This window comes from the organism of the source record quoted next, unplaced genomic scaffold (assembly GCF_019419815.1).
Source record: "Pyrus x bretschneideri cultivar Hongxiangsu unplaced genomic scaffold, Pyrus_bretschneideri_v1 Contig42, whole genome shotgun sequence".
In the NCBI taxonomy this organism is placed as follows: domain Eukaryota; kingdom Viridiplantae; phylum Streptophyta; class Magnoliopsida; order Rosales; family Rosaceae; genus Pyrus; species Pyrus x bretschneideri.
In genome coordinates this window covers 2,760,893-2,787,637 of record NW_025999746.1, presented here as the reverse complement: position 1 = coordinate 2,787,637, position 26,745 = coordinate 2,760,893, and the positions used below count along the sequence as shown (strand labels likewise).

The 26,745-nt window shown below is 34.2% G+C and overlaps 1 protein-coding gene across 1 annotated transcript; it reads left to right on the top strand.

Annotated features, from left to right (window-relative positions):
- Positions 1 to 24,626: 24,626 nt before the first annotated feature.
- On the top strand, positions 24,627 to 26,745 carry LOC103950117 (transcription factor MYC2). Its single transcript, XM_009361266.3, has 2 exons — positions 24,627 to 25,600; positions 25,867 to 26,745. The coding sequence occupies exons 1-2, from the start codon at positions 24,847 to 24,849 to the stop codon at positions 26,556 to 26,558; spliced, it is 1,446 nt and encodes a 481-aa protein (XP_009359541.2). The 5' UTR covers positions 24,627 to 24,846; the 3' UTR covers positions 26,559 to 26,745.

Sequence of the window (26,745 nt, the reverse complement as noted above, 5' to 3'; positions counted from 1 at the left end):
TATGACTTACATTATTTTTTTTTTAATAATTCAAATGAATTTAATGTAGATTATCAAATCATTTGTATAAAAACAAAATAACAATAGGAAGTGGGAATGTTGGCAAAATTGGCATCCAATTGAACAAGGATAAAGAACACCTTTATTTGCAGAAAAAAGAACAATTGTTTTAAAATATAGTTAAATATGGATCTACTTGTAAAAAGATGATATCTTGAACATTACCCCTATTAAAAAGTCGTTCTTCTCCGAGGAAGGCTCAAGTGGGAAAATATTGTTTCCAGAAGATAGCTACTCATTCATGTACTTTTAATTGCCGACAAATGATGCATACATGTATGTATTAATACAAAATATTAAAATCTTAAAATGTAGCAATGTATTCATTAAATTTTCGGCACTTGGTGTAATTAAAAATAACGGAGTTCTTGAGTTTGATATTTTATAAATTGTGAATCTGCTTGATTGTAGATAGAGTATAATTCACAACTAACTTACTCCGAATTTTGAAAATGATGGATAACCGTAATTCGACACTAGTTGTTCTATTTTCTAAGAATTTTTTTTTCAAAGATTAAAAGAATAACGTCCTCTTTTTGTTTTGTTTTGTTGTGATAGTCGTCAAATATCAATGTTGAGATGTCACGCAACTAAAAGAGTATGTAAGTGTGGAAGACTTAATGCACCCCTTATATGGCAATTTATCCAACACAACGTAGTACGTAAGCACTGCTTTCTATTTCAGGAATCATGCAGGACCTTTACAACAAAGTACCTACTTTGCTTCGTGCCGGTGGACACCTACTTTTTCCTAATACATTGCTTAAAATTCATTAGATTACCAAAAAAATTATACATAAAAAGTATTGTTGAGAAATTTGATTCTATGATCTATCGCACAACTAATCGTTTCGAGATTTTTATCTCTCACATGAACTTGAAGTATTGGACGTATTAGTTTTTATGGACCTTCCTCATCTTCTTTTTATTCTTGTAACATTTCTGATTTTTATTTTGTACCTTTAGATTATTGCTTGCAAGTATCTACATTCCAAACTCAAACTCTTATTTTTCTCCTTAATGTATAACATTGCTTGTACCAAAAAAATATTATTTCCTTAAAAAAAAAAAAAAAAAAAGGGATTTTAGTGTTACATGGCGACCCATTCGGGTCCGAGTCACTGATGATGTGGAGAGGCAAAATTCCAGCGACCAAATTCAGAAATTCTCTGTTAAAAAAAAAAAAAAAAAAAAAAAAAAACCGTTTTAACGAAACACTTCTGATGCTGTTCACTTTTAACGTTAAGGATATTTTTGCTTTAAAAAGTTACTCCTGATACTATTCACTTACAACATTTTTTTTAATTATTTTGGTTAAAACTCAAAATTTTTAAATCTTTTTCATTAGTTTCTTAAAAAAAAAAAAAAAAAAAAGAATCATGGTTGTAGTAGTAAATGCATGGTTCTTTGTTAGGTATAATTTACCAGGTCATGTTAATTGTTGGCATATTAATTTCTGAGTCTACAAGTCTACAATCCAAACAAACCAGAAACAAGTTCATAATAATTGTAGTACATAATTTTGACTAGTTGCATCTAAATCTTGAAATGAACACCACTTCCATGGCCCAGTATTTATGTTTGAGAGGAAATCTCCCGATTGACATGAGCAGATACGCCCAACTTTGACGGCATTCTATTAATGAGCAATGTTTTCCATTTTTAAGAATTATATTGCGAAACAGACGGTTATATTGTCATACTGCCGATTCGGTCATACATTCTAAAATAAATCGGTATGATCAATTGTTCATATTCACATGGTGACAAGAAAATTTCATATTAGAATGAGAGAATATTGCAAATAAGGTAATTCACCGTATACATTTGATAATCAGAACCATTCAGTTTCTAAATGATTTTTCCAATTTGGATGATTTTTTATAAGGATAATCTTCAAATGAAGATTATGTTCAATTCTAATCATGGAATTTATACGGTGAAAACATCTTATTTACCAAAGATAGGATATTTGCATTCCCTCTTGGAATACAAGTATTATCTTGATGTTTATATGTAGATTATTAGCTCGTTTGGAAGTGCTTTTAAAATAACCAAAAGTGTTTTTTGTAAAATTGTTTTGGGTTTCAAAAATACTTGAAGTGCTTTTCCAAAATTCATTTTTATATTTACTAAGGATTGGTTCCAAACTTTCCTCAAAAGTGTTTTCAATCATTTTAAAGGTATTTTCAAACGAGTCATACGGTAGAGTTAAATTGCTTCTAATATGCAGTGAGTAGTTGAGTTACTGAAGTGTGGGCCGTTGATTAACACAGGAATTTACATAAATAATAGTGAGGCAAATAGTGTTTTGTCCACACGGCTTAGTATTCATGCAGGTTGGTGAAGGAAATGACCTAATTTCTTTTGCTGATGAAAGAAACTGAAAGAACGGAAACCATATCGCAATTCAAGTCTTATTGTATATTTTGATGTACGCAGTTGCTAATATCATCATGGGCAAAGCCAACTACATTGACAGCATTATAGGAGATGCAAGTTCCATAGCATAAAAGGATATGGATAGAGACACTCCAACTATAAAACAAACATTCATTTTTTTAATCACTAATAGTAAATATCATTACAACTAATAAATTTAGGGAAGTGTTATTGACACTCCAAAAATCTCATTTTACACTCCTCACAAGTGAATTTTTCTTTCCAAATAAAGAAAATTTAAAGTGTAGAATAACATTTTTAGCGTGCCAATAACAATTCCTTAAATTTATTGATTTATTATTGATACAATTAACACATTGTGTTCTTTAATAAAGAGCGGAAATCTTGAAAAAAAATTCATGATATAGAGGTTCAAGTCCGTCAAATAAACCAATAACACAAAAATGCGAATTAAAAGGCTACCACTACTTTTTGCAAAATTTAGCGGATAAAAGCGAGAAACTGATGGATGGATGGCAAGAAGAAAGTGGGTTTTATTGTCCGTACCTCACCGTGGAGGGCGGAGGAGAAATGGGCCTTGCTTAGAAGTTCCTGAGTAGCTACTTGAGCTAAGCCCACAATTTGTAGTGGCTCATTCTTCAGGCCCATATCAGCTACATGTTCATAATTTTTGGCCTACCAAAATGAAGGATACAACGGATAGATGATGCACTACAATATATGGTACCTTAATTATATCCTTCATTTTGGTAAATACATTTTAACCAACTAATCAAAACCATATAAGGCTAATGGAGGTAACTTTACACAAACAACTAATTAGGTAATAACGCATGTCCAACTACTTTCAAAGAAGTATTTTTAACGGAAATAGCAAAGTTAAACTTCATGCAGGACAACACTATTTTTAACAGAAGTAACAACTCAATTAGCAAATTATAAAAAGTAATAGAGAATTATTATTAGCATTTCAAAAATTTCATTTGGCACTTCAAACTTTCTATTATTAAAAAGAAAAATACACTTGTGAGAAGTGTAGAATGAAATTTTTGGAGTGCTAATAACAATTCTCAAGCAATAACTCAACTTTCAAAATATACAAAGATGAGTTGTTAACTTGCCAATTTGACAAATCGGTTCCCACAATATATTTTAATGAAAGTATTATTTACTTATTCACCTAATCACATTAGCTAATGCTACTTCTTTAAAACAATAATATATAAGAAGGAAAATAAAATTTAAAGAGTTGGTAGAACCGTTGAAGAGTGGGTTAAAGTCATAAACTTTAAAGGTAGCAAAAAAGTGTCACCTAAGTTAGCAAATTACACTTTTAAACAAATTTTGCGAACCCCTTAGAGATGCTCTAAGAACGAATCAAAATGAAGGATAGAATGTAATAGGGTGCAAGTTGGATTGGAAATTTCAATCTGAAAGAAAAATATCCGTTTTCCTAAGATTTGGATCGTAGTTGGAATGTACATATCCAATCAAAATTATGAAGTTCTGATCCGAGATTCTTCAAACTTAGTACTGTAAAATAAATCATATATCATGATTACTTATATATTTAGATATGCTTTCTTTCAAATTTGTATTTTTAATCATATTTTTATATATTAAAAATGAAGAATATAATCATATGTAAATTTTTATCTTGTCTAACATGATTTTATGCCATACAAACACGTAGTGGGCTACAAATATCTCCAAAATTAAGGGAAAAAATATTGATGGTGGATGCATAAAAGTTTAAAATTTTTGATAGTCTTGCAAAACATAGGAAACCTGAACTATGTTTTGAAAATCCTAAGATAAAACCGATTACGAAATTTTTAATAAATTTTGATAGTCCAAAATTCATTGAAACTAATAGTTGATTTCCAAACTGTTTTGGATTGATATTAAAATGTTTGTTTCCGATTCGATGTGACCAAAAATCAGCCCTATATAACATATGGGGCTATGAAAGCAATTATGTCCTCTTGACCAATTCTAGTATCAGTCGTAACAATTCATGCATTGGGACTCCACACGTTTGCAAAATCAATTCGAGGCTTCACAATAACCACCTATGCATGAGCATAAGCAGCCCACGAGGGTGAATTTTCAGCACATGTTCCATACATGAAAATTTACTGTTTCTAACGATAGAGTACAGATATAGAGAGTTATCTAGACAAACAAATTTTGAAGCAACTTTTCAACGTTCTGGCTTTGTTTTGTGTATGCTGGGCTCAACAAATCAAGACCCACAAATTAGCACATGCCAACGAATTCACGCATGTTTTTTTATCTGTATTTTCAGTATCTTTCTGTAGTCCTTCTATATTCTTGATTTCTTTCACCCTGGGATACGCATGTGTGTTTTTCAACGTCCCTACTACCTTCTTGAATTGCACGATTGTATTTGGTCGCTTCTGGTATCTTATTCCAAACATCTTACCCGCATTGTACGTTAGCCAATCGAGAATAGACATTTCAAACTTCTAGTGGACCTTGTGGTCCATTTGATAAATATCATTTTATTTTCAACTTTTATTTTTATGTCAAAGAGAAATTATATGAGGTAAAGGAGATTGTATGAAAACAAATACTCGAAATTAACACTTTAAATAGTTGTCAGTTTTTTGTTTTAGTTGAATAAACTTACGTACGACACAAAGTGTTGAATAAAACAAAAAATTCTACATCGATCATTTCACACAACAAATCACAACTCATATTAAATTGTTTCACTTCTCATTGTATCAAAGTTTTTTACGTAAAAATCTACACACTTACTGATTCCACGTGTGACGAAATAGAGACAGTATGAATGCTATTTTTAGTGACCACAGCTCGCCTCTCTGAAACTGTAAGCTCTGTACTGTTTTGAAATGTTGTTGTTATACTAAGGACAAGAACCTTGCCACGTGATGAAAACATGTACACACAGAGTAGAGACTACGAATGTAGGATATTTGTGAGTTGCTTGGGGAACTCGTCTCATCAGTCCTATTCTGAAAACTTATTGCACTTGAATTGTTTGTCACCAGTATCTGTCTTTATTTGAAAGATTGACAGAAAGTTTACTAGTTTTCTCCATTTCAACACGTGAGAAATTTTAGAACACGGAAGCGAAACAGTACCTTTTGGATATCTGCTCAGTTGACACAATGACACGGCTTATATTTTTCTTTTATTTCCTCTTAATTAGGTTAAATCAGCTTGAATTCTTTTTTTTTTTTTTTTACGTGTCACCTACGAGAGACTAGAGAGGTTATCATATGGACTATTGATTAGGGTTTAAGGTATGGTAAAATTAATATTGGTATTCATTGTCGCTGAATGGATATGAATTTTGAAATTTGTATAGCATATAAATTAAATCACATTCATCCAATCACAAATAGTACAATAGTAATGTAATGCGAAGATATTGATGCGCCTATCTATTAGGGGTGTTGGCCAGCTTGAAATTGTCAATTTTAATCAAATTCTCATTTGATCCGAAATGGATTCGATGTAAGATTTTACTATAGATTACAGTCTGACATATAGTTAGAATCCAATTCAATTTCATATATACGTGTGTTCTTGGATTGAATTGACTTGGGAATTGGTTTTTAATGGGAAAAAAAAAACATATTGAAACACAAAATTATCATCAAATAGGATACAACACTAAAGTTAATTTTATAAAGTTAGATGTGAATCATTTGTTTACATGACCCAAACATAATAAAATAACTAAATAGGGATTTGATTTAGGTCAATAAAATATTTCAGATTTTGGTTATATAAGTTGATGGCCATTTATTTTCCAGCATATATATTCAGCGAAGTCAATAAAACCAGTTTTCATGTCCAATTAAGGTTAATGCCACATACGAAAATTATATTTCTCTTTATTGGTCTTTGCTTTTTTTATTTTATTTTATTATTATTATTAAACAGAAGAGAGGATTCAAAATTATTATTTTAGGGAGTATAATGTATTTAATGTTTGATAGATACTTTGCTTAAATCTCAAATTTAAGTGTATTCAGTAGTCAACAAAAGTTGCCCTGTATTGAATAAAGACTTCGATGGATTTCATCCTTTTCCATTTCCTCATGTTATATCCACCATTAATGCAATCGCTATTTACTATCACCACTTCCACCACCAAGTCACCACCACCATCTTACCTTGGTCATCTCCTCAACCTCTCCCCCCCCACACAACACCACCACCACCACCACCACCACCACTATCACCATCACCGCCACAACTGTTATTGCCATGAGCATTATCACTACTCTTACGATGACCACCACAATCACCATCATCACTGTGACTGCCACCTTTGCCACCATCGTCATTCCCATCATCCTTACTTTTCCACCACCCCAATTGTCATGCCTTGATCCCAACATACATTCAGGATCGACACATGACGTTTAGGTGCAGGGGTACGAGGAAATACGAACAAGGTACATAAAGGAGTGCTGATAATGAAATTCATAAAAATAAGTTTGTGGGGTCTCTCCTACAAATAATTATAACAACTGTACAACAAAAGCAACTAACCCTTACTAGGGAAAACGCATGTAGGCTCCCAATATATTGTACAAAAGAAATACAAGGATAGGTATAAACAACAATTGCGCCCTACACCGTGAGAATAGTGCAACGGGCAAAGCAACAACCTGGATAAGCTGTGAAGCTCGTGTGAGTGTCAATAACCCAACTATGTGATAATAATAAAACAAGTCCACATATCACAGTTTAGAAACATCAATGGTAAAACCATACTTTATAAAAATCATGAACAACTCGCTGAAAATCCTTAAGGAGTCACCTATACGTACATCGAATTTTCTAAATCAAACAACAAAGGTTTTCAAATCTCTTGTCTATGCTTATGCTAAAAACTAAACCTAGAGTTAAGTAGTTCAGCCAAAGCCTACAGCTTCTAAGTTTCCGCATTCCAGACCAACTCGAAGGAACTTGAAGAAGTAGAGTGATTTCGGACCCCTCAATGAAATCCAACAAATACAGGGTTACCAACTCAATGGAACCAGATATAAGGTGGGATTCTGGACCACTTAATAGAATCCAATAGAGATACAGTTCCAGACTATTCAAATGGTAGTGGGTGAACAAGTTGTAGGAAGAGGAAATTTGGATAACTCAACGGAATCCGAATTGAACACATTTTCTAACCACTCAACAAAACCTTGTCACGCCAATTGCGAGATACACCAAGGATCAACACTTGGCAGCTGAAGGTAAAAGTACAATTATAGATAAAGTCAGTTGGGATTCATACATTATATAACAGATAATCAACGGAAATGAAACTAACAAATAAGGGGAATAAATCCTATTCTCAAATGCACTACATACATCAACTACACCCCTTGAAAACCTCTTTCTCTAACAGCTACCTGTATTTTACAAGAAACAGCCCTACACCATGGGAATCGTGGACTGGGCACAGAAAAAATCCAAATAAGCTGTGAAGCTCGTGTGAGTGACAATAATACAAGGTATGTGAGTTAATCTTCACTTACAACTCTCGATTGAATCCACCTAGACGTCCAACCGTATTTTCATGATTGATTCACACATGCACTAAATCATCTCTTTCATATATATATATATATATATATGTATAATAAAATCATAAGATTAGATGCCAAATCATAAAGTTCCACGTTCCAAAACCTTTCATGGAATCTTATAACAAGGATACAAAGAGTAGGGTTCCAGAACCTCTAATGGAATCAGATAGAAACTATGCACAAAGTTCCTAAACCTCTCAAGGAACCAGAGGAGGATTATAGAACCTCACATGGAATCCAACAGGATGTAGGTGCATAACCTCTCATGGAACCGAACAAATGTAGCATTCCAAAGCTATTTATGGAACCCATTGGAAGTTAAGCAGGATTCCAAAACCACTCATGGAATCTGGAAGCAAAGTAACAAACTAGGGATTTCATATCCCTACATGAAACGAGAAAAGAAGTATACAAGGTATCAATCATTTACTAGCCCTCTCAGTTTGCAAACATTTCAAATATACATACATATACATTTTGTAAAGTATATTGGTACCTAGGTAATGACCATTTGTAAATCCATGTTATACACACAAAGTATATAACAAGGGAATTTCATACACAAAATACTTCATCATATAATGTTAAATTCAACTCACCTAGAATCCAACACACTTCCAGAATCAACATAATTGAATCGTTATGCAAAACAAGGTGCACGTCACTGAGACATCACATGTCTCTAATGAGCCAACAATGCTCCGATAAAACCTAACATCATACACAACACTTCACTTAGAAAACTTATCAAAACTGACATGCAAAACGAGGCACAATATTACCTGCACGTATATCGAGACATACGTAAACCAAAAACGACAATCATCATGATGAGTCAATTAACCTTCATCAAGCCTCAACAACATTCTATTCTTATTTCCCAATGATCAAACTATCAAATTGTTGTTAATTACTAAAATTGTACAGTAGTATAATTATCCCAAAGTCGAAAATCAAACCATCGTATCAAATTTCAATAAATGAACCTTGGATATAGGCTCAGGACATCGAGAACATCTTTCAGCCCGAAAGCAATGTTTCCAAGTTTTCCCACGAGTCGTCATAAACCCATTTTTCCGACTACTTCCAAACTATACTAGATTTTACAGACATGTAGAGCTTAACATAAGCAACAACTTTTATAGAGCCCAATATAAATCATTGACATAGTACACTCATCGATTATAGAGTCTAAAATCCGAACCACTCACACATAAGCCAAATATTCATGTGAGGTCTAATAAAGTGCTGTCCTCACGTCAGCGACAACATCTGCACTATTCCTCATCATGGTCAGTAACTCAGTGATGAAAATAAATTCTAGTTCTCTGGACACTGTGCATACTAAATTATGCTAAGTTAATATCTTGTTTTATGGTGGCAATTGTGTTTTATATTTTTATACCACATTTCTATACCATTTTAGATGATATATAATGTGAACAGTTATATCATTTAAAAAATTTGTAAAATCTAAGAAATGGAAGGAGAAAGACTCCTCGTATACCGTAATCATTATTTAATTAACTAGTTTTTCTTAATTATTAGTTTATTGAATAATGAACTAAATATAAAAATATGATTAATTCAAATGATGTGATTGTTCACATCAAATGCCATTTAAGATGGTATAAAAATATGGTACAAAAATATAATATAAATAGTATTACTCTTTTGTGGATGTACGCAAGGATCCAAATATTAGAAAATTATATTTTAGTCCTTAAAAATGATTACTTTTAAATAAATACTGTAAGTAAGATTAAAAACTTATTTTTATCTTTTGACTCGTTTTCAAATCAGCATTTTGTATTCCACCTATATTTAATTTCTTTTATGTAATTTTATTATTATGTTTTGTCTTCTTATATTACCCCTAAATATTGCTATTAAATGGTTTCACAATTGAATGAATATTTTTTTTTTTAAATTTAAAATGAGCATCCGGCATTTAAAGATGAAACATCAAAGGAATTAGAGATTAGGCTTCTTCTTTAGAAAACAAGATTAGGCTTCTGCAATTGAAAAAGAGATTAGGCAACCATCCATATATTGGCTGATTTCTTCAATTACATCTGCTAATTACGACTTTCCCCTTTTTTCTCATCATTTGCCTTAGGTCTCTCTCTATTTTCTTTCTGTTGGTTTTGAATGGCATATGCCTTGTGTATCTAGGTGGATTCCAACGATTTGCAGAGAAGAGAATGTGTTCCAACTTCAGTAACTTTTTTGTGGCATTGTCCTTGTGATAGTTCTTATTTTATTTTATTTTTTTTGTTATTTTGTGTCGGTTGATTTTATTATCGGGTTTTGATCATTTTGTTAGTGTATGAATTGTTGAGTTTGGAGTTGGGTTTGATCTATTGCATCTGTATTTGATTAGGTACGATAAGTTAGATACATTTGATTAGGTACGATAATTTAGATAAATTCGATTAGGTACTGTAATGTAGATATATTCGATTAGGTATAATGATTTAGGTGCGTTTAACTAGGTACTATGATTAGGTGTTTTCAACTAGATACTATAATTTAGATGTGTTTAGCTATAGATACTAATATTTAGATACATATACTTTTTTGGTGTATTATACGGGTGATACCTTGACTTTTTTTTATCTTGTAATTTAGGCATGATGATATATATGAAAAATCTTTCCAGGCACTATAAATCAAGCACAAATTCATCACAGTGAAAATTTGTTTCCTAATAATGTGGAACATACCAAGAAGGTCGAATAATTAATTATAGGGGCAGGATGGGAACAATAAGAGCCATTAAAGAGTTTAAAAACAACAAAATATGAGTTATAATAATCATGATGACATGGATGACTAAGATCAAATATCTAATCCAACACCAGGTTTTAATGAAAAATTAATCTAATACAAAGATTAAAATTCATTAACCACTTAAAATATCGGCCTATCCAATATATTTAGTCCTCAATATTCAGCTGCATGTGCAGAATGTATGCAGCTTGGATGGAGTTGTAATATCTTGGGTTTTTGTCGATCTATATAATCAGAGTAGATAAGTGAGAATAAAATGCATGCGTTACTGCATGCATGCGGTTAATTAATTAGAGCGATCATATAGTATACTACTGTAATGTCCAATGCAGTACGACCATAATGTGAAGTAGAATTATTGAATGAAATGACACCAAAAAAAACAAGCATGACTTGAAATTGAGAAAGAAAATGTGGTTGGCCCCAAAAAATGAAAACCATTCTTCTTCTAATCCTCAACCTGCGTGTGCAATTACACTATTTTCTTTTGTTGATTGAATGTGTTTCAAAAAGTTAATTATTTATTTTGAGTAATGGTAGATAGATCAATTTTTTTAAACCAAATTGCAAATCAAATGGTGTGTTACCAATAAAAAAATAAATACGTTAATTAATATTTAATTAATAATTTAATCATACATTATTTAACTTACAAATTTAATTTAAAAAATTTGACCCTCCTAACCTTACTCATTTATTTTCTTTCTTCAACCTGCGCATACTGACCTTTCCTTATTCCTCAACTTTAGAACATTTTGATATATTATGGCATGGTCTCCTCTAAAGAGGGAAAAGAAAGTGAAAAAAATGCCATCAGTCATATCCTAGAAAGCAATAATTTAAGCTAATTTTTAGCTGCCTGTGAAAAGCAATAGTACCAGCCGGCTGAAATACGATGTGGAGCAAAAAATAATTATAAAAATTATAGAGCTTTTATGTGGATTTTTTTCTTACGAAAAAGACAAGAATGTCTCCATTGAGCGGGGCTAATTTTAATCAACGCGCAGTTCAACCTCCATGAAAGCATGAGCAGCCTACTACGACGTCATCAAGCTCTTCTGCCTATGAAATGGCGAGGCTTGCATTTAATCAACGTGCAATACAACCTTCATGAAGGCATGAGCAGCCTACTACGACGTCATCAAGCACTTCTCTGCCTATGGTAAGAAGAAAAGTCAAAAGCATTAAAGACATGGTTAATTACTAAAGGGAACTGTTATTAACAATTTAAAATTTTTATTTTCCATTCCTCACAAATGTATTTTTATTTCTAATTATAGAAAGTTTAGAGTGCAAACTTTGATTTTTGGAGTGCCAATAACAATTTTCATTACCAAATCCTATCTTTGATACTCTCCCAGTTGAAGATAAACTCAAATAGGGAAGGAATCTCAATCATATCCAATCAAAGATATTTCCAAGAAAATCCCAATATATTATGTCATAATTAATATTTTTGAGATTATTTTTTCCTTATCCATCCGACGAACGACTCACATTAGCCAATCAGATGCCACCCTGTGTAGGGCAAATCCATAACCCTATGGCTGGCCCTAGCTCTATAAATACCCCATCTCTACTAGTCTCTGGTAAGCTTTTTCCTACACACTTAAACCTTAAACTCTCTCTCCTTCCAGAGAAATTGACTTAGACTTAGAGATCCATTGGCCAAACCGCCTACCTTATGGGCACATTGGGCTTTGGCCTTGATCAAATGTGTTTATTTGTTTTGGAGTTACAATTTCGTCGAGATTGAAAACGACAAATTTTTGCTATCACAAATTAATGCTTTCATTGAAAGTCCGATTTAATACGCTCGAAAATTTTTTCACATTTACTCATTGGAATTTTCTGTTATGTTGAATTTCTCGTATGCTCCTAATCATTGAATTTTTTCTAGAAACGTTTATTGATCAGTCCTTAGGGAAAGGATACAATGGTATGAAATTCCAAAACCACAACCAACGGAATACCTTGCTTCAAATGATACTAATCAGATGATGGAAACCAAGACGTGGCCCCGCCCCAACGCTCTTTAAGGCTCAACACGACGGCAGGATGAACCCTATTGTCGCGGAGCACCCTCACTACCACTGCCATTCCAATGGCAAAGATCACTATTGTAGCAGTAGTAACCCTAATCAAGGCTCAAGTGCATTAGGGCAGGAGGTCTAAGAGGAAGTAGTTGATGCTACCACTGTAGCCTAGGACGGCCAGGCTTAGACAGTTGCAACACAACTTGCTACCTAGGTGAGCCTAGCACGTAGTAAAGCAATACAGGCCCATTATGTTGACCCAATGCGCCCCAACTTTAACCCATGACCAGACGGGTCGATCCGGATCTACGCCTCGACCAAACTTAGCACCTCAGCCTGTGCTCGTGTGGCTGACCTGGCCTTATGCAACCAGACTGATCTTTAAACTGGTTTAGCCGACCTGGCTCCTAGTCATTGAATTGGCTATCTGTCAGACCAAACCGGATTTTGGACCGGCGACTGAACTAAGGGTTATTACGCCTTTTTTTTTTTTTTTCTCTCTCTCTCTCTATCTCAGGATTGCTCTATCCAAGCCTAAACTTTGCGCCTACCGCTCATTACACTTTAACTACTTACTGAGACGCCCATCATCTGAGTTCTTCCACCCTTGTGGAGATCAACACATGTCCTAATAGGTTGCAAATTTGACAAATGCCATCGCGCAATAGACAACCTTGGTGAGCCAATTCCTAGGGCACATCAAGATGCAGTCCGTCCCAAAAGAGGTATCCCAAAGCAGGACAAAGACAGATGACGGTGATTTTTTCCAACGATGTCCCACAAGTAGCCACTAGACTAACCATGAACCGACGGTTCTAGAAATGTGCACTCTCATCTCAGCTCTTGGGAGAACCTTTTTTCCCATTTAGCATGTAGAAAAGCGTACACTACTGACTTGGCTCGTAAGTCAATGTGCATTCATAGTTGGACGCACACTGCAACAAGCATTTTGGACCTAGCATCCATTCGGGAGATTTTCCTAACATGCACGGAGAAGGCAACGTAGGGGATGAATAGAAGTACAAGCACATTCTAGCTTGAGTTTACTTGGCAGCCAGCTCCAAGTGTAGCCATGAACAGCACACTTACTTGGCAGCCAGCTCCAAGTGTAGCCATGAGCAGCACACTTACCTACTAGAGACAAACCACATGGATTGGAATTGCGACATTGGGAAAAAAATACACGAGGAAAAGCAGCACAAACCTGAAGGTCACTATTCGAAGCAGTCAGATTTTCCACTGCCCCATCAGATGGGAATCTAGGAGGAAGTAGAAATGCTCCTAGCTTAGCAACTGCACGGATTCCAGCACACCGACACCATTGATGAAGCATTTCGAAGGGACGTCGCCAACGTAAACAGGTCACCCTTGGCTAATCAGATGCCGCCATATGTAGGGAAAAATTCCATCTCCACATGTTTCTGATAAGTTTTTTGCAAAACACTTAAAGCCTAAACTTTTTATTTATTTATTTTTTTTTTTATTTTTTAAAGAAACTAACTTAGACATCAAATATCCATTGGCGAGAAGGGCTCAAACCCTCTCCATCTTGTGTCCGCATAAAGCTTTGGCCTTATTCAAAGGTGTTTATTTGTTTTGCAGCTACAATTACGTCAAGACCGAAGTTGGTAAAATTTTGCTGCCAGATGACATGTATTCCCCTTGTAAAACGCTTGTCCTAACAAAATGAAATGGCATTGTCAAGAATGTGTCAGTGCAACATTAGCCTTCTAGAAATGATTATTTTTTTCTTAATTAATTGCCAAATAAAACATGTGAAACTTGATAGCTCTTTCATACTATATAAAATTTAGAGGCTTGTTTCATTTGAGTATCAAACTCAAAACCAAGTGATCTTTAGTAATGAGTACATGGTGTGGTGATGCAAAGAAGGAGCTTAACAGTTTATAAGCCTTTGCAATTTTTTTTTAATTTTTTTTTAACTTTTCAATATTGGACAATTCTTCACATACATATGTAGTAATATAAACATCATATGTTGTCAGACTACACATCTGGCAGTTAATTACAGTCATATATAGTAAAATCTTCCTAAAAGTTATAAAGTTGGGGCCAAACCAAGTTTATAACTTTAGGGGTGGTTATTACTTGATACAGGTGTAGTTAATGTTGTATTTCCTAAATAGGATTCCTTGGGCTCCAAGTATTTTATTTCTTACATATGTTTGTAGTCATTGACAATTATAACTACCTAGAGGCGTGTTTTCTTAAGATGGGACCAACAAAAATTATAACTTATCACAATATGGAGTTTATTTAAATACCTAACTGGTCTTAAATTGGGACTAAAATTTTTTATGACTTTAAAGCATTGTTCTAAAAATCCCTGCCTAGGCGTTAGGCGTCTGGCCACCACCACAAATAATCCCTAGGCATTTGAAAATAAAGAAAGGGTGCCTAAATCTACTTAGGTGCTCGTCTAGAGCGCTAGGTGCTCGATTAGCCCACCCAGACCCACCTAGGCATTCCGCTTAGGTCGCGACTCTTACTTAAACAACAAACAGATAACTTCATTTGCATTTTTTTTTTTTGATAAATTGTAAGAGACTTGTTAAATACTTAGATTAACACACATTATATGTTTGTTTCCCATGTTTTCATTATGATCTAATACTTTATAATCTATATGTCAATATATTTTGCAATTTATATATCTCAATGAAATATATATTTTTTAAGTGTAAGATGGTACTTATTTATATGATATACAACAGATTTACTTAAATCCATCTAGCCGCCTAGGCGCTAGGCTCTAGCCTGCCGTCTAACTAGCGCCTAGCGTCTTTTAGAACCTTACTTTAAAGAGGTTATTTCATTATAGAGTACTACTTTAGAGAGGTCTTAGTGTAACAAGGATGCCGCTTATTTTAATTAAGGGGGCTTTAATGAAAAGGGTTTGGGTTAATTTTATTTTAACAAAAAATCAACCTATAACTTTATTCAATGAAAAAGACTTAAATCTTAATGAAACTCACTTAAATTTTAATGAAAAGGACAAAAGTTTAATGTAATAAAAAATAAAATAGAAAAAAAAATGACGCAAGCGCGTCCATTACACAGACTGTTTTCTGAAACTGAACAACACTGCACTATTTTTGAAACTAAATGGTAATACATTATTTCTAAACTAAATGGTACTACACTATTTCTGAAATTGAACGATACTACACTATTTATGAAAATTGAACACTAATTATTTCTGAAACTAAACACAAGCACTACACTATTTTTGCAATTGAACATGAGTACTACACTATTTCTGAAACTTAATACGGAAACTATTTCTGAAAGGTTGTCGTGCACTGACTATTTTTAAAACTAAATATTGTATTCTCCAAGATGTCTCACAACCATTCTTCTTTCTCATCTTCTTAAATTTTGTCGGCACTTTATGACCTTCCAAACACCTTTTATTCTTTTAATTTTCTTTCATTTTCATCCTATTTTTTTGAATCACAAACCCAATAAAAATGTCTTAATGTTGTAAAAGGATACAAAAAATAAAGATGTAAGTGCCTATACGCACAGCAAAACAAGGCCGCGTTCTACTATTACAAACCTATAATACCAACAGAAAACTCAATAATTACGTTTTGTGACTAAGATATTTGTTGATGTTGGTTAGGCCATCTCCAACCGAAGGTTGGCTAGATGACTTGTTTTAGCCATCTGGCCCTCCAAGAAATTAATATTTTAATGAAAAGTGTAGGCCATATTTCTTACCATCTCCAACCGAGGGCCAAAGGGCCATAGAGCTTGTTTTAGCCCTATCACAAAAAATCATCTCCAACCGAAGGCCAAAGGGCCATAGGGCCAAACATAATTTATTATTTACATTTAAAAACTACAACAACTTAAATTAAATGTAATATAATTAAATATTTAAAATAAGGGTTAACCTCTATTCACTACCCTAAAATTTATTGGTTTTCAACATTTGGTACATGAAGTTTTTTCCGTCCCAGTTTGGTACCTAAAGTCATAATTCTATGACACTTTCATATATCCGTTAAGTTTTCTGTCAAAACCTCCATTAACTGATAACGTGGCGCTCATGTGGACAATGACTGAGTGCCATGTGTATATTAAAAATTAAAAAAAAAATTAAAATTTGACCTAAACACCCACATGTCTCCTACCTTATACCCCCCCCCCCCCAGCCCCCTCTCTCCCTTCTCTCATCTGCAACCGGCACTCAACCTCCCTTTTTTACTTTGCAACCCGCAGCAATCCAACCATGGTAGCCAAGCAGCATCAACACCAACAAAGGAGAAATTTCTCCTTTCGCCGTTCTCAACCCGCAACCATGGCCACTGAAATCAAGCGAAGATCAATAATCGCAGAAACACAAATAATCCATCGTCAAACCCTATCGCTTCCTTCCTCTGCAATTCCATTCGTTGTCACTCTCTCTCTTTCCCTTTCGCATTTGAAACCCTAGATTAACCCCCAATTTGACTTGAAATCCAAACCCTAAAATCTTATCGGGGTTTCAGTCTCAATCTTAGAGGACACACACGTCCTTTGATGAATTGTTTGCCTCCCTTCCTCAAACCCTAGCCTCGATTTTCTTTCCCATTTCTCCTTCCAATTGCTTGTATTTGACTTACCTAGAGAGAGAGAGATAGAGAGAGAGGGAGCGATCGATAGGCCATGGAGGGCTATGTGGCAAAGGATCTCGGAGCCCTGGAGTCATGGGAGGTCGCTGGTTTGGACGATGCCATGAATTGCCTGATGCTTTCCTCCAACAAGGATTCTAAGCCCCCATAAACGCAGCAAAACGCACATTGATCTTGCACGTATCACCATCGCCTAGCCTCTCGCATCGTTTGATTTGAATGTTAGAAAATTAAGGTTTGCTGGGCTTTGCTATGGAAGGAGACACAAAGACAAAGAGGATGGTCGTTGATGGATGAAGCCAATGATGAAGATGAAGGAAGGGATGGTGGGTGCGGGTTGCAAAGGAGAGAAGGGAGAAACAAGGGTTTTTTTTTTGTTTTTGGGGGGGGGGGGGGTGGGTGTGAGGTAGGAGATGGGAGTGTTTGGGTCAAATTCTTTTTTTATTTTTTTTTTAATTTTTAATATCCACGTGGGCGCCATGTCATCATTTAACAAAGGTTTTGACGGAAAACTTAATGGATGTATGAAAGTGTCCTACAATTATAAACTGGGATGGAAAAAACTTCATGTACCGAATGTTGAAAACTAATAAACTTTAGAGTAGTAAATAGAGATTAACCCTTAAAATAAATTGTGAAAACATTTACTCTGGGCACCCATTATATTTGTCCCACATCGGAAGAGAATTGAGCAAGCAAAAGCTTGCATGTGTGGCACCCATTATATTTGTCCCACATCGGTTGTGGGAGAGGCTTGAGCAATCAAACATGCTTATAAAAGCAACATCCTCACATAGAACCAATCAACTTTTTGGGCCTTAATTAAATGTTAATTTTAAATTTTAGCTCAAAAAAAAAAATTCAAAAATAACGGCTAGCTTACGTTAGCTAGCCGTTGAGATTCAAAATTTTTAGCCTGGCCCCAGGCTAGCTGGTTGGCTCATTTGGGCCGCCCAGTTGGCCTTTTGGGCCTTTTTTGTCCAGTGGGACCCACGAGCCCTTTGCCCTGGCCTTTGGTTAGAGACATTTTTATGGCTATTTTAGACCCTCTAGACCCTTCGGTTAGAGATGACTTTAGGTTCCTAAGAGAATTCTGCCATCCGGGCTGGCTAGCATGATCTGCTATATTATGCATTTACTATTAATAATGTCTTCATCAATCATGTAAGATAACAAGGGACAAGGAAATCGGAGGGAGAATTCTACATACATTACAATTTGCTATAATGGGAGAATTTTATTCGATTCTCATCTTTCTTCTTTTTGTCTTTCTTGGGTTTGTGATTCTTATTAGGATTTATTTTCTGGGTTTTTTTTTAATAGAAGCAAGCTTCCAATTGCTATAAGCGGAGAGTAGTAGATTTTGTTTTTTGTGTGTGTTTGTTTACAAGAAATAATGGGTCTCCTTATTGTTGGCCACATAAAGAGCTTTTAGTGTCTTGCTTGTGCTGCAGCTTAGGTGCAGTGTCAGAAGCAACAAAGGTATGCTGCAAGCGCAGTTGGTTAGGGCCTTTTTTTTTTTTTTTTCCTTATCATTAAATAAAATTATAGTATATTTTTGTTAAAAATCAAAAATTTAAAGTATTTTTCATTCATTTTTTTCTTAAAAGTTTCGGTCCCGGACAACATCACATCAGTTTTTTAGAAGCAGCCCAAGAGGTGCTTTTAAAAGTTGCGGTTTTTTGAAAGCAGGTGGAGGCAATTAATAAAATTTTTGAGCTATCGATATTGCCCTGACTTTTTATAATCAAAGAGACTTATCCTCCACCTTACTCTTTCTTCTTCCACGTTCCTGCTGCAACCCCTCTTCCATGTTTTCATATAAATAAAATAAAATAAAATACCTCCATAAAAGGACGAAGAAGTTTTGGTCGCACAGACCGAGAACGAAGTATACGGTTGATCGTTTGGCCGCGTATTAGCATTGCCCACGTCCACCACGAATTCACAAAGAATGTAGTTAGGTCCTAGATTTACTTTCAATGCACCAAAAAGGTGGTTTGGTATGCGATACTAAATCGAAAATTTTCAGGACAGAAATTTGAAGATCAATTCCAAATCAAAATTTCGATATTCTTAATTTTTGGGATTTTCGAAATATTTTCGGTATTTCAGGATGGGTCTTCCTAAATTTCATACAAATTGAAATACCAATCATTCATACCAAGTCAAAATAACATGCCACCAAGATAAAATAAGTAACAAATCCAAAAGCAAAATAATAAGTTACAAACCTAATATGTTTGAAAACTAACAATACAATTTTTTGATTTCGTGTTGAAGAAAGAGACACATTTGGTTGAAAAGCAGTACTATAGGGTGAGTGTGTGTGGGAGGTTCGTATTGGTAGATGTGGCAATAAAGGGCTCCGGTTACCATCTGTAGATCAAATGTCAGAGTTAAAATTCTGGAAATCCAAGAGTTGGATGCCAAAGGGCTATGGTTACTACCTGTAGACCACACCAATTATATTGCTACTGGTAGTTAGCAACAATTCAAATTTATAATAATGAGATACACGTACACACACACACACACACACACACACACACACACATATATATATATGATACTTATTTTCGGTTCTGTATGAGATTACTGAAACATTGAGGAGACAATACTGATTCTTGTACCGAAATTTTGGGATCAGTTCGCTATGTTATCCTAAAAATTTTGGGAATTTTGATTTGGGACTTTTTTTAGTTTGGAATCGGAATTTTTTTTTGTTTAGTTCGAAATTTTCAGGAATTTTTTTTAGCTCTACGCACCACCAAAGTTGGCCATAATTAAGGTTGTGGTTTTTGTGTCTTTTAGTCCGCCGCGCAAACCTGAATCTTAGATAGGGGTAGGCCTGGCAAACGGGTCGTGTCTATCGTGTTCGTGTCGTTTTCGTGTAACACCTGTTATCTTAACGGGTCGTGTCGTGTCACACCCGTTATCTTAACGGGTCCTTAACAGGTCGTGTCACTTTACCCAACGGGTAAAGTGACCCGACCCGTTATGACCCGTTAAGAAAAAAAAATATATTTTTTAAATTTGCACATACCATACATTGCCACGTAAATATTACTTCAAAACATTAAAACATTTCTCGTTCAAGTACTATATCTACACTCAAAAATAAAAGCCTAATAAAAAAATAATACATACACTACTAATCTATTACAAATATTAAATGTGTAAGGATAAAGAGTTTTTGTTTTTAAGATAAGATTTTGTGGTATTCACTTGTGTAAATATTTTAAATTGAAGATCGAATTCATTCATTGTATTCATATAGGGTCAAGGAGTGTAGTTATAAAAAATCATCAAAATCGGAGTTAAAATAACCGTTAAATCGTGATTTTTCATTTATAACCGTTGAAAAGCTTTGTCCCGTTACTTGATCTCTGAATGTTTTTTTTTTTGTGATTTTTTGCTGATATGATCTCCAAGCATATACAAACAATTTTGACGGTTTGGATCGTTGAAATTAGTTTTGGAGAATTCGTAAAACGATAGATTGACTAACACTTAGAGTTTATTTATACTTTTATTAAGTATAACATAAGATTTTGTGGTATTCACTTGTGTAAATATTTTAAATTGAAGATCGAATTCATTCATTGTATTCATATAGGGTCAAGGAGTGTAGTTATAAAAAATCATCAAAATCGGAGTTAAAATAACCGTTAAATCGTGATTTTTCGTTTATAACCGTTGAAAAGCTTTGTCACGTTACTTGATCTCTGAATGTTTTTTTTTGTGAGTTTTTGCTGATATGATCTCCAAGCATATACAAACAATTTTGACGGTTTGGATCGTTGAAATTAGTTTTGGAGAATTCGTAAAACGATAGATTGACTAACACTTAGAGTTTATTTATACTTTCATTAAGTATAACATAAGATTTTGTGGTATCCACTTATGTAAATATTTTAAATTGAAGATCGAATTCATTCATTGTATTCATATAGGGTCAAGGAGTGTAGTTATAAAAAATCATCAAAATCGGAGTTAAAATAACCGTTAAATCGTGATTTTTCATTTATAACCGTTGAAAAGCTTTGTCCCGTTACTTGATCTCTAAATGTTTTTTTTTTTGTGATTTTTTGCTGATGTGATCTCCAAGCATATACAAACAATTTTGACGGTTTTGAATCGTTGAAATTAGTTTTGGAGAATTCGTAAAACGATAGATTGACTAACACTTAGAGTTTATTTATACTTTTATTAAGTATAACATAAGATTTTGTGGTATTCACTTGTGTAAATATTTTAAATTGAACATCGAATTCATTCATTGTATTCATATAGGGTCAAGGAGTGTAGTTGTAAAAAATCATCAAAATCGGAGTTAAAATAACCGTTAAATCGTGATTTTTCGTTTATAACCGTTGAAAAGCTTTGTCCCGTTACTTGATCTCTGAATGTTTTTTTTTTGTGAGTTTTTGCTGATATGATCTCCAAGCATATACAAACAATTTTGACGGTTTGGATCGTTGAAATTAGTTTTGGAGAATTCGTAAAACGATAGATTGACTAACACTTAGAGTTTATTTATACTTTCATTAAGTATAACATAAGATTTTGTGGTATCCACTTGTGTAAATATTTTAAATTGAAGATCAAATTCATTCATTGTATTCATATAGGGTCAATGAGTGTAGTTATAAAAAATCATCAAAATCGGAGTTAAAATAACCGTTAAATCGTGATTTTTTGTTTATAACCGTTGAAAAGCTTTGTCCCGTTACTTGATCCCTGAATGTATTTTTTTTTGTGATTTTTTGATGATGTGATCTCCAAGCATATACAAACAATTTTGATGGTTTGGATCGTTGAAATTAGTTTTGGAGAATTCGTAAAACGATAGATTGACTAACATTTAGAGTTTATTTATACTTTCATTAAGTATAACATAAGATTTTGTGGTATCCACTTGTGTAAATATTTTAAATTGAAGATTGAATTCATTTATTGTATTCATATAGGGTCAATGAGTGTAGTTATAAAAAATCATCAAAATCGGAGTTAAAATAACCGTTAAATAGTGAGATACGTCATGACAGTCATGTGTGTGATAAACAGTTAATAACTTAAAAAAAAAAAATTTCTCACCGCTTCTATTAATTTTCATTTTTCCCTCTCTTTTTTGTTACCTTTTCAACTTTTTTTATCATTTTCACTTTTCCCTCCAACATCTTTCTCTAATTCCCTCACTTTTTTGTTTTATTTTCAACTTTTCTTAACATTTTCATTTTCCCTCCATTTTTTTTTTTCAAAAAGGGCGGCAAGTTGGCAAATGGCAATGGCAAAAAATTGATTATTGAAATTTGAATGGAAACAAATCACATCTGACGCATCAAATTTCAATGGATGCAAAATCATGCAAATATGCAATGCATGATCATGCATATTAAATTATTAATTATTAATTATTATAGTTTTTATAAAATTTAATATATATATATATATATATATATATAATTATTATAGATAGACTTAATATTTTGGGGGTATAATTATTATAGTATATATAATTATTATAATTATTATAAATTTTATAGTTAATTTAATATATATATATATATATATATATTTATTATAATTTTTAGGGGTATAAAATTGTAAAATTAATGTTTATAATTATTACAGTATTTTTTTAGGGTTATAAAATTATAAAAATAATATTTCGCTTATCGTGTATCGTGTTACCCACGTGTATACCCGAACCAACCCGTTATCTTAACAGGTGCTTATCGGGTTACCCGATAAGACCCGATTCGTTATCGTGTCGATCCAAACACCTGTTAATTTCGTGTCGTATCGTGTCGGGTTATCGGGTCGTGTCAGAAATTGCCAGGCCTAGATAGGGGGGATATTTACTCGTATTCCATTATAAAACATTTCCCTCCCCAATTATTATTTCTACTGTACGTTTTTATACGATACAACAATATATTTATACTAAGGATGAGAGAAATAAATTGGTTCCAACTTGACATGTACAAGATTTAAACCTATAACCTTTAGATTATAAGTGATAAAAAACATTACTAAACAGTAATACTAAATGATATGTCCTAATCAATAATCCATATGATAACCTTTCTCGTTTCCAGTGGGTCATGACTTGTAAAATGAAAAAGGTAAAGGATCCGTGATATAATTATCACCCTAAAGAAGAAAGCCAAAATAGTTACTCTACTGGACCCATAAAATGCATATGCCGTGTCAACGAAGGCAATATGAACATGAGCTAAACTTTAGTTAACTAAACTGTTAATTAGGTTAACTAAGGGAAGATTTGTGGTTACTTAGGTTAAAATGGAAAGAATTATTATTAGATTTTTTTTTTTTTTTTTTTTTTTTTTTGAGGAAAGACCAATATAGAATTAGAACCAACACATTATCTAAAGGGAAACCATCTCAATACAGTACTATCCAAAATTATCATTTGTCCAACAAAAGTCTGCCCAACGAACTACATTTTGTTTGGCAAAGTAACTTTATCCGATAGGATAAAAAATTTGGTCAACATTTAGATTTTTTTTCAGAGACTTTAGGCGATGCAATATTTCGACGGGCAAAGTTTTCATGCCATCGGAAAAAAATTGGCACGCATTATGTCACTTTTTTTCAATGGAAACACAAGTACGCCAGCAGAGTCAATTTTGCGAAATGAAACATTGGCCAAAGATCCACGATGACTTGTCATAAACCCTACCGGCACTTTTTTGCTCGATGACTTTACCAACTTTGCCTAATGAACCATTTTGTTGGGCAAACCCCAACTCATTAAAACAGGCCGTGTGGTCTTCTTTCCCTTCTTCTTTCTTCATTTTCAGAAAAAACTCTACCAGTCTTTGAAATGAACAAGGAACTGAATTAAGCACGAGAACGTGGTGAGAAAAATAATCCAAGACAAATTATTAATTTCTAGAATAGGACAGATATGAGAGGAGATCTCAAATAACCTACACAAATGAGCCACATTCAAAGGTTCTACTGTGTGGTGTGTTTATCACGTGGCACTATTAGTCCTACGTTGTACAACAACACTTTCAAAAAGAACAGGGCGTTGTCGTACGTAGGTTAGCAATCGTTTATTTATTCCCAGTCCGAGCACTGAGAGCCCCACTCAATTTCCTCTTCCATTGCTTCTCACTCAGTCACTCACTCAATTTCTTCTTCCGTTGTCTCAAGTTCAACTATTAATTTCTGACATTCTTAATTTGCCGCATAATTTTCTTTACATAAGATTCATTTTGTAGCAAGAGAAAAGATAAGCCTTTTAATTCAATAAAACTCCCCCTCGTACCGTGGAGATTTCTTAAAATCATGGAGGAAATTATATCCTCTTGTTCTTCACAAAATTTTGGTCAAGAAAACTCACCCACACAACAACGCCTCCAGTTCCTACTTCAGAACCGCCCGGAAAGGTGGATCTATTCAATTTTCTGGGAAGCCTCAAAACACAGCAATGATTTAGTTTCTTTGTCGTGGGCCGGTGGCCATTTTCAAAGCACTAGGGACTTGACCTCCCAAAAAACCTACAACAAAGTCAGTCATCACCAACCCAAATTGGGGTTCGATGTTCTGGAGAGGAAGAGGGCGATTAGCAGAGAAGTTGAAGCTCTTTTCCATGAAGACATGGATGTGGACGGTGGAGATGTTACCGACGCTGAGTGGTTTTACTTTTACACCGTCTCTTTAACCCAGTCGTTTACTGCCGGCCACGGGAATAGTAACATTCTGGGCCGTACGTTTTGTTCCGGTGGATTTGTTTGGCTGGCAGGTGATCATCAGCTTCAATTCTATGAGTGTGAGAGAGTGAAAGAAGCAAGAATGCATGGAATTCAAACTTTGGTTTGTATTGCAACTTCATGCGGAGTACTTGAACTCGCTTCTTTGGATGTGATCAAAGAAAATTGGGGTCTTGTGCAGCTATCAAAATCACTTTTCGAATCAGACAACACCACCACCACCACCGACAAAGTCTCAAAGCAGCTGAGCAGCAGTCTCGTGAATCATGTTCCTCTCTTAGAAAGTGGAATGTTTTCAGGAGCTGATAAAAACGAGTGGGCAACACAAGGTAATCAAACCAATCCAAAATTTTTTATACACTGAGCAATACTGCTACCGACTACCAATTTACGGATCTAGTGGTGTATGGACAATGATTTATGTAGATTGATATCTAATACCGATCGATCTTTCCCGTTTAGATGACATTTACGAGTGCATTTTATTTGAAGTACTCACATGATCTCCACTCCAGATACCGATATTTTGTTGATATTTGTGTATTTTTACACTCAATATTTCATTGACTTTAAAGTTAAATATTTTGACATGAAGGTGGTACAAAAGAAGCAGCTCCTGTAAATGTAGGTGGATCATCATCAGACTCAGGACCTTCTGACTCTGTTGGAAACTTAACCTCTAAGAACACACAGAACATTCGATTAAAAAAGAGAGGAAGATCATCAAACCGTGAAACAGGCAGACCCGAATCACCAATAAACCATGTTGAGGCAGAAAGACAAAGGCGAGAGAAGCTTAACTGTCGATTCTATGCCCTCCGCTCTGTCGTTCCCAATGTGTCCAGAATGGACAAAGCTTCTTTACTTTCTGATGCAGTTGTATACATCAATGAGCTGAAAGCAAGGGTTGGGCAATTGGAGTCCAAAATTCAAGCACAACTTCAAAAGCCCGGTGTTGATATTGGAGGCCAAACAAGCTCCATAGTTGATCATCACCAAACAAGGCCTAGGCTATCATCAAGTTACAATAATAGAGCAGTTGGGGATATGGAAATGGATGTGAAGATTGTTGGCTCAGAAGCCATGTTACGAGTTCAGTGTCCGGATTGCGATTACCCTAATGCTAGATTGATGAACGCACTAAAAGACCTGGAGTTACAAGTTTATCATGCAAGCATATCAAGTGTTAAAGAGTTGATGCTTCAAGATGTTGTGGTAAGAGTGCCTCATGGATTCACAAGTGAGGAGGCCATGAGAACTGCTATTTTAAACAGATGGTACAACTAGAGTTATAGTTCATCAATAATTAGTTTACCTTGCCAATAATGAGTTATTTTGGGTATTGATGATGATCTCATTCTTCTTCGTTGTTATATTGCATGTAACTCAAAACTGAATATGTATTAGCCAAATTTTAGGAGGGAATGTATGTGTAATGTAATTAAATTAGGAATAAAAAATACAATGATATATA

Excerpts from the sequence above, each read along its gene's own strand:
- LOC103950117 (XM_009361266.3), top strand. The coding sequence starts at position 24,847 with ATGGAGGAAATTATATCCTCTTGTTCTTCACAAAATTTTGGTCAAGAA. Across the intron at positions 25,601-25,866 it reads AAACGAGTGGGCAACACAAG|GTGGTACAAAAGAAGCAGCT; the intron begins GTAATCAAACCA and ends TTTGACATGAAG.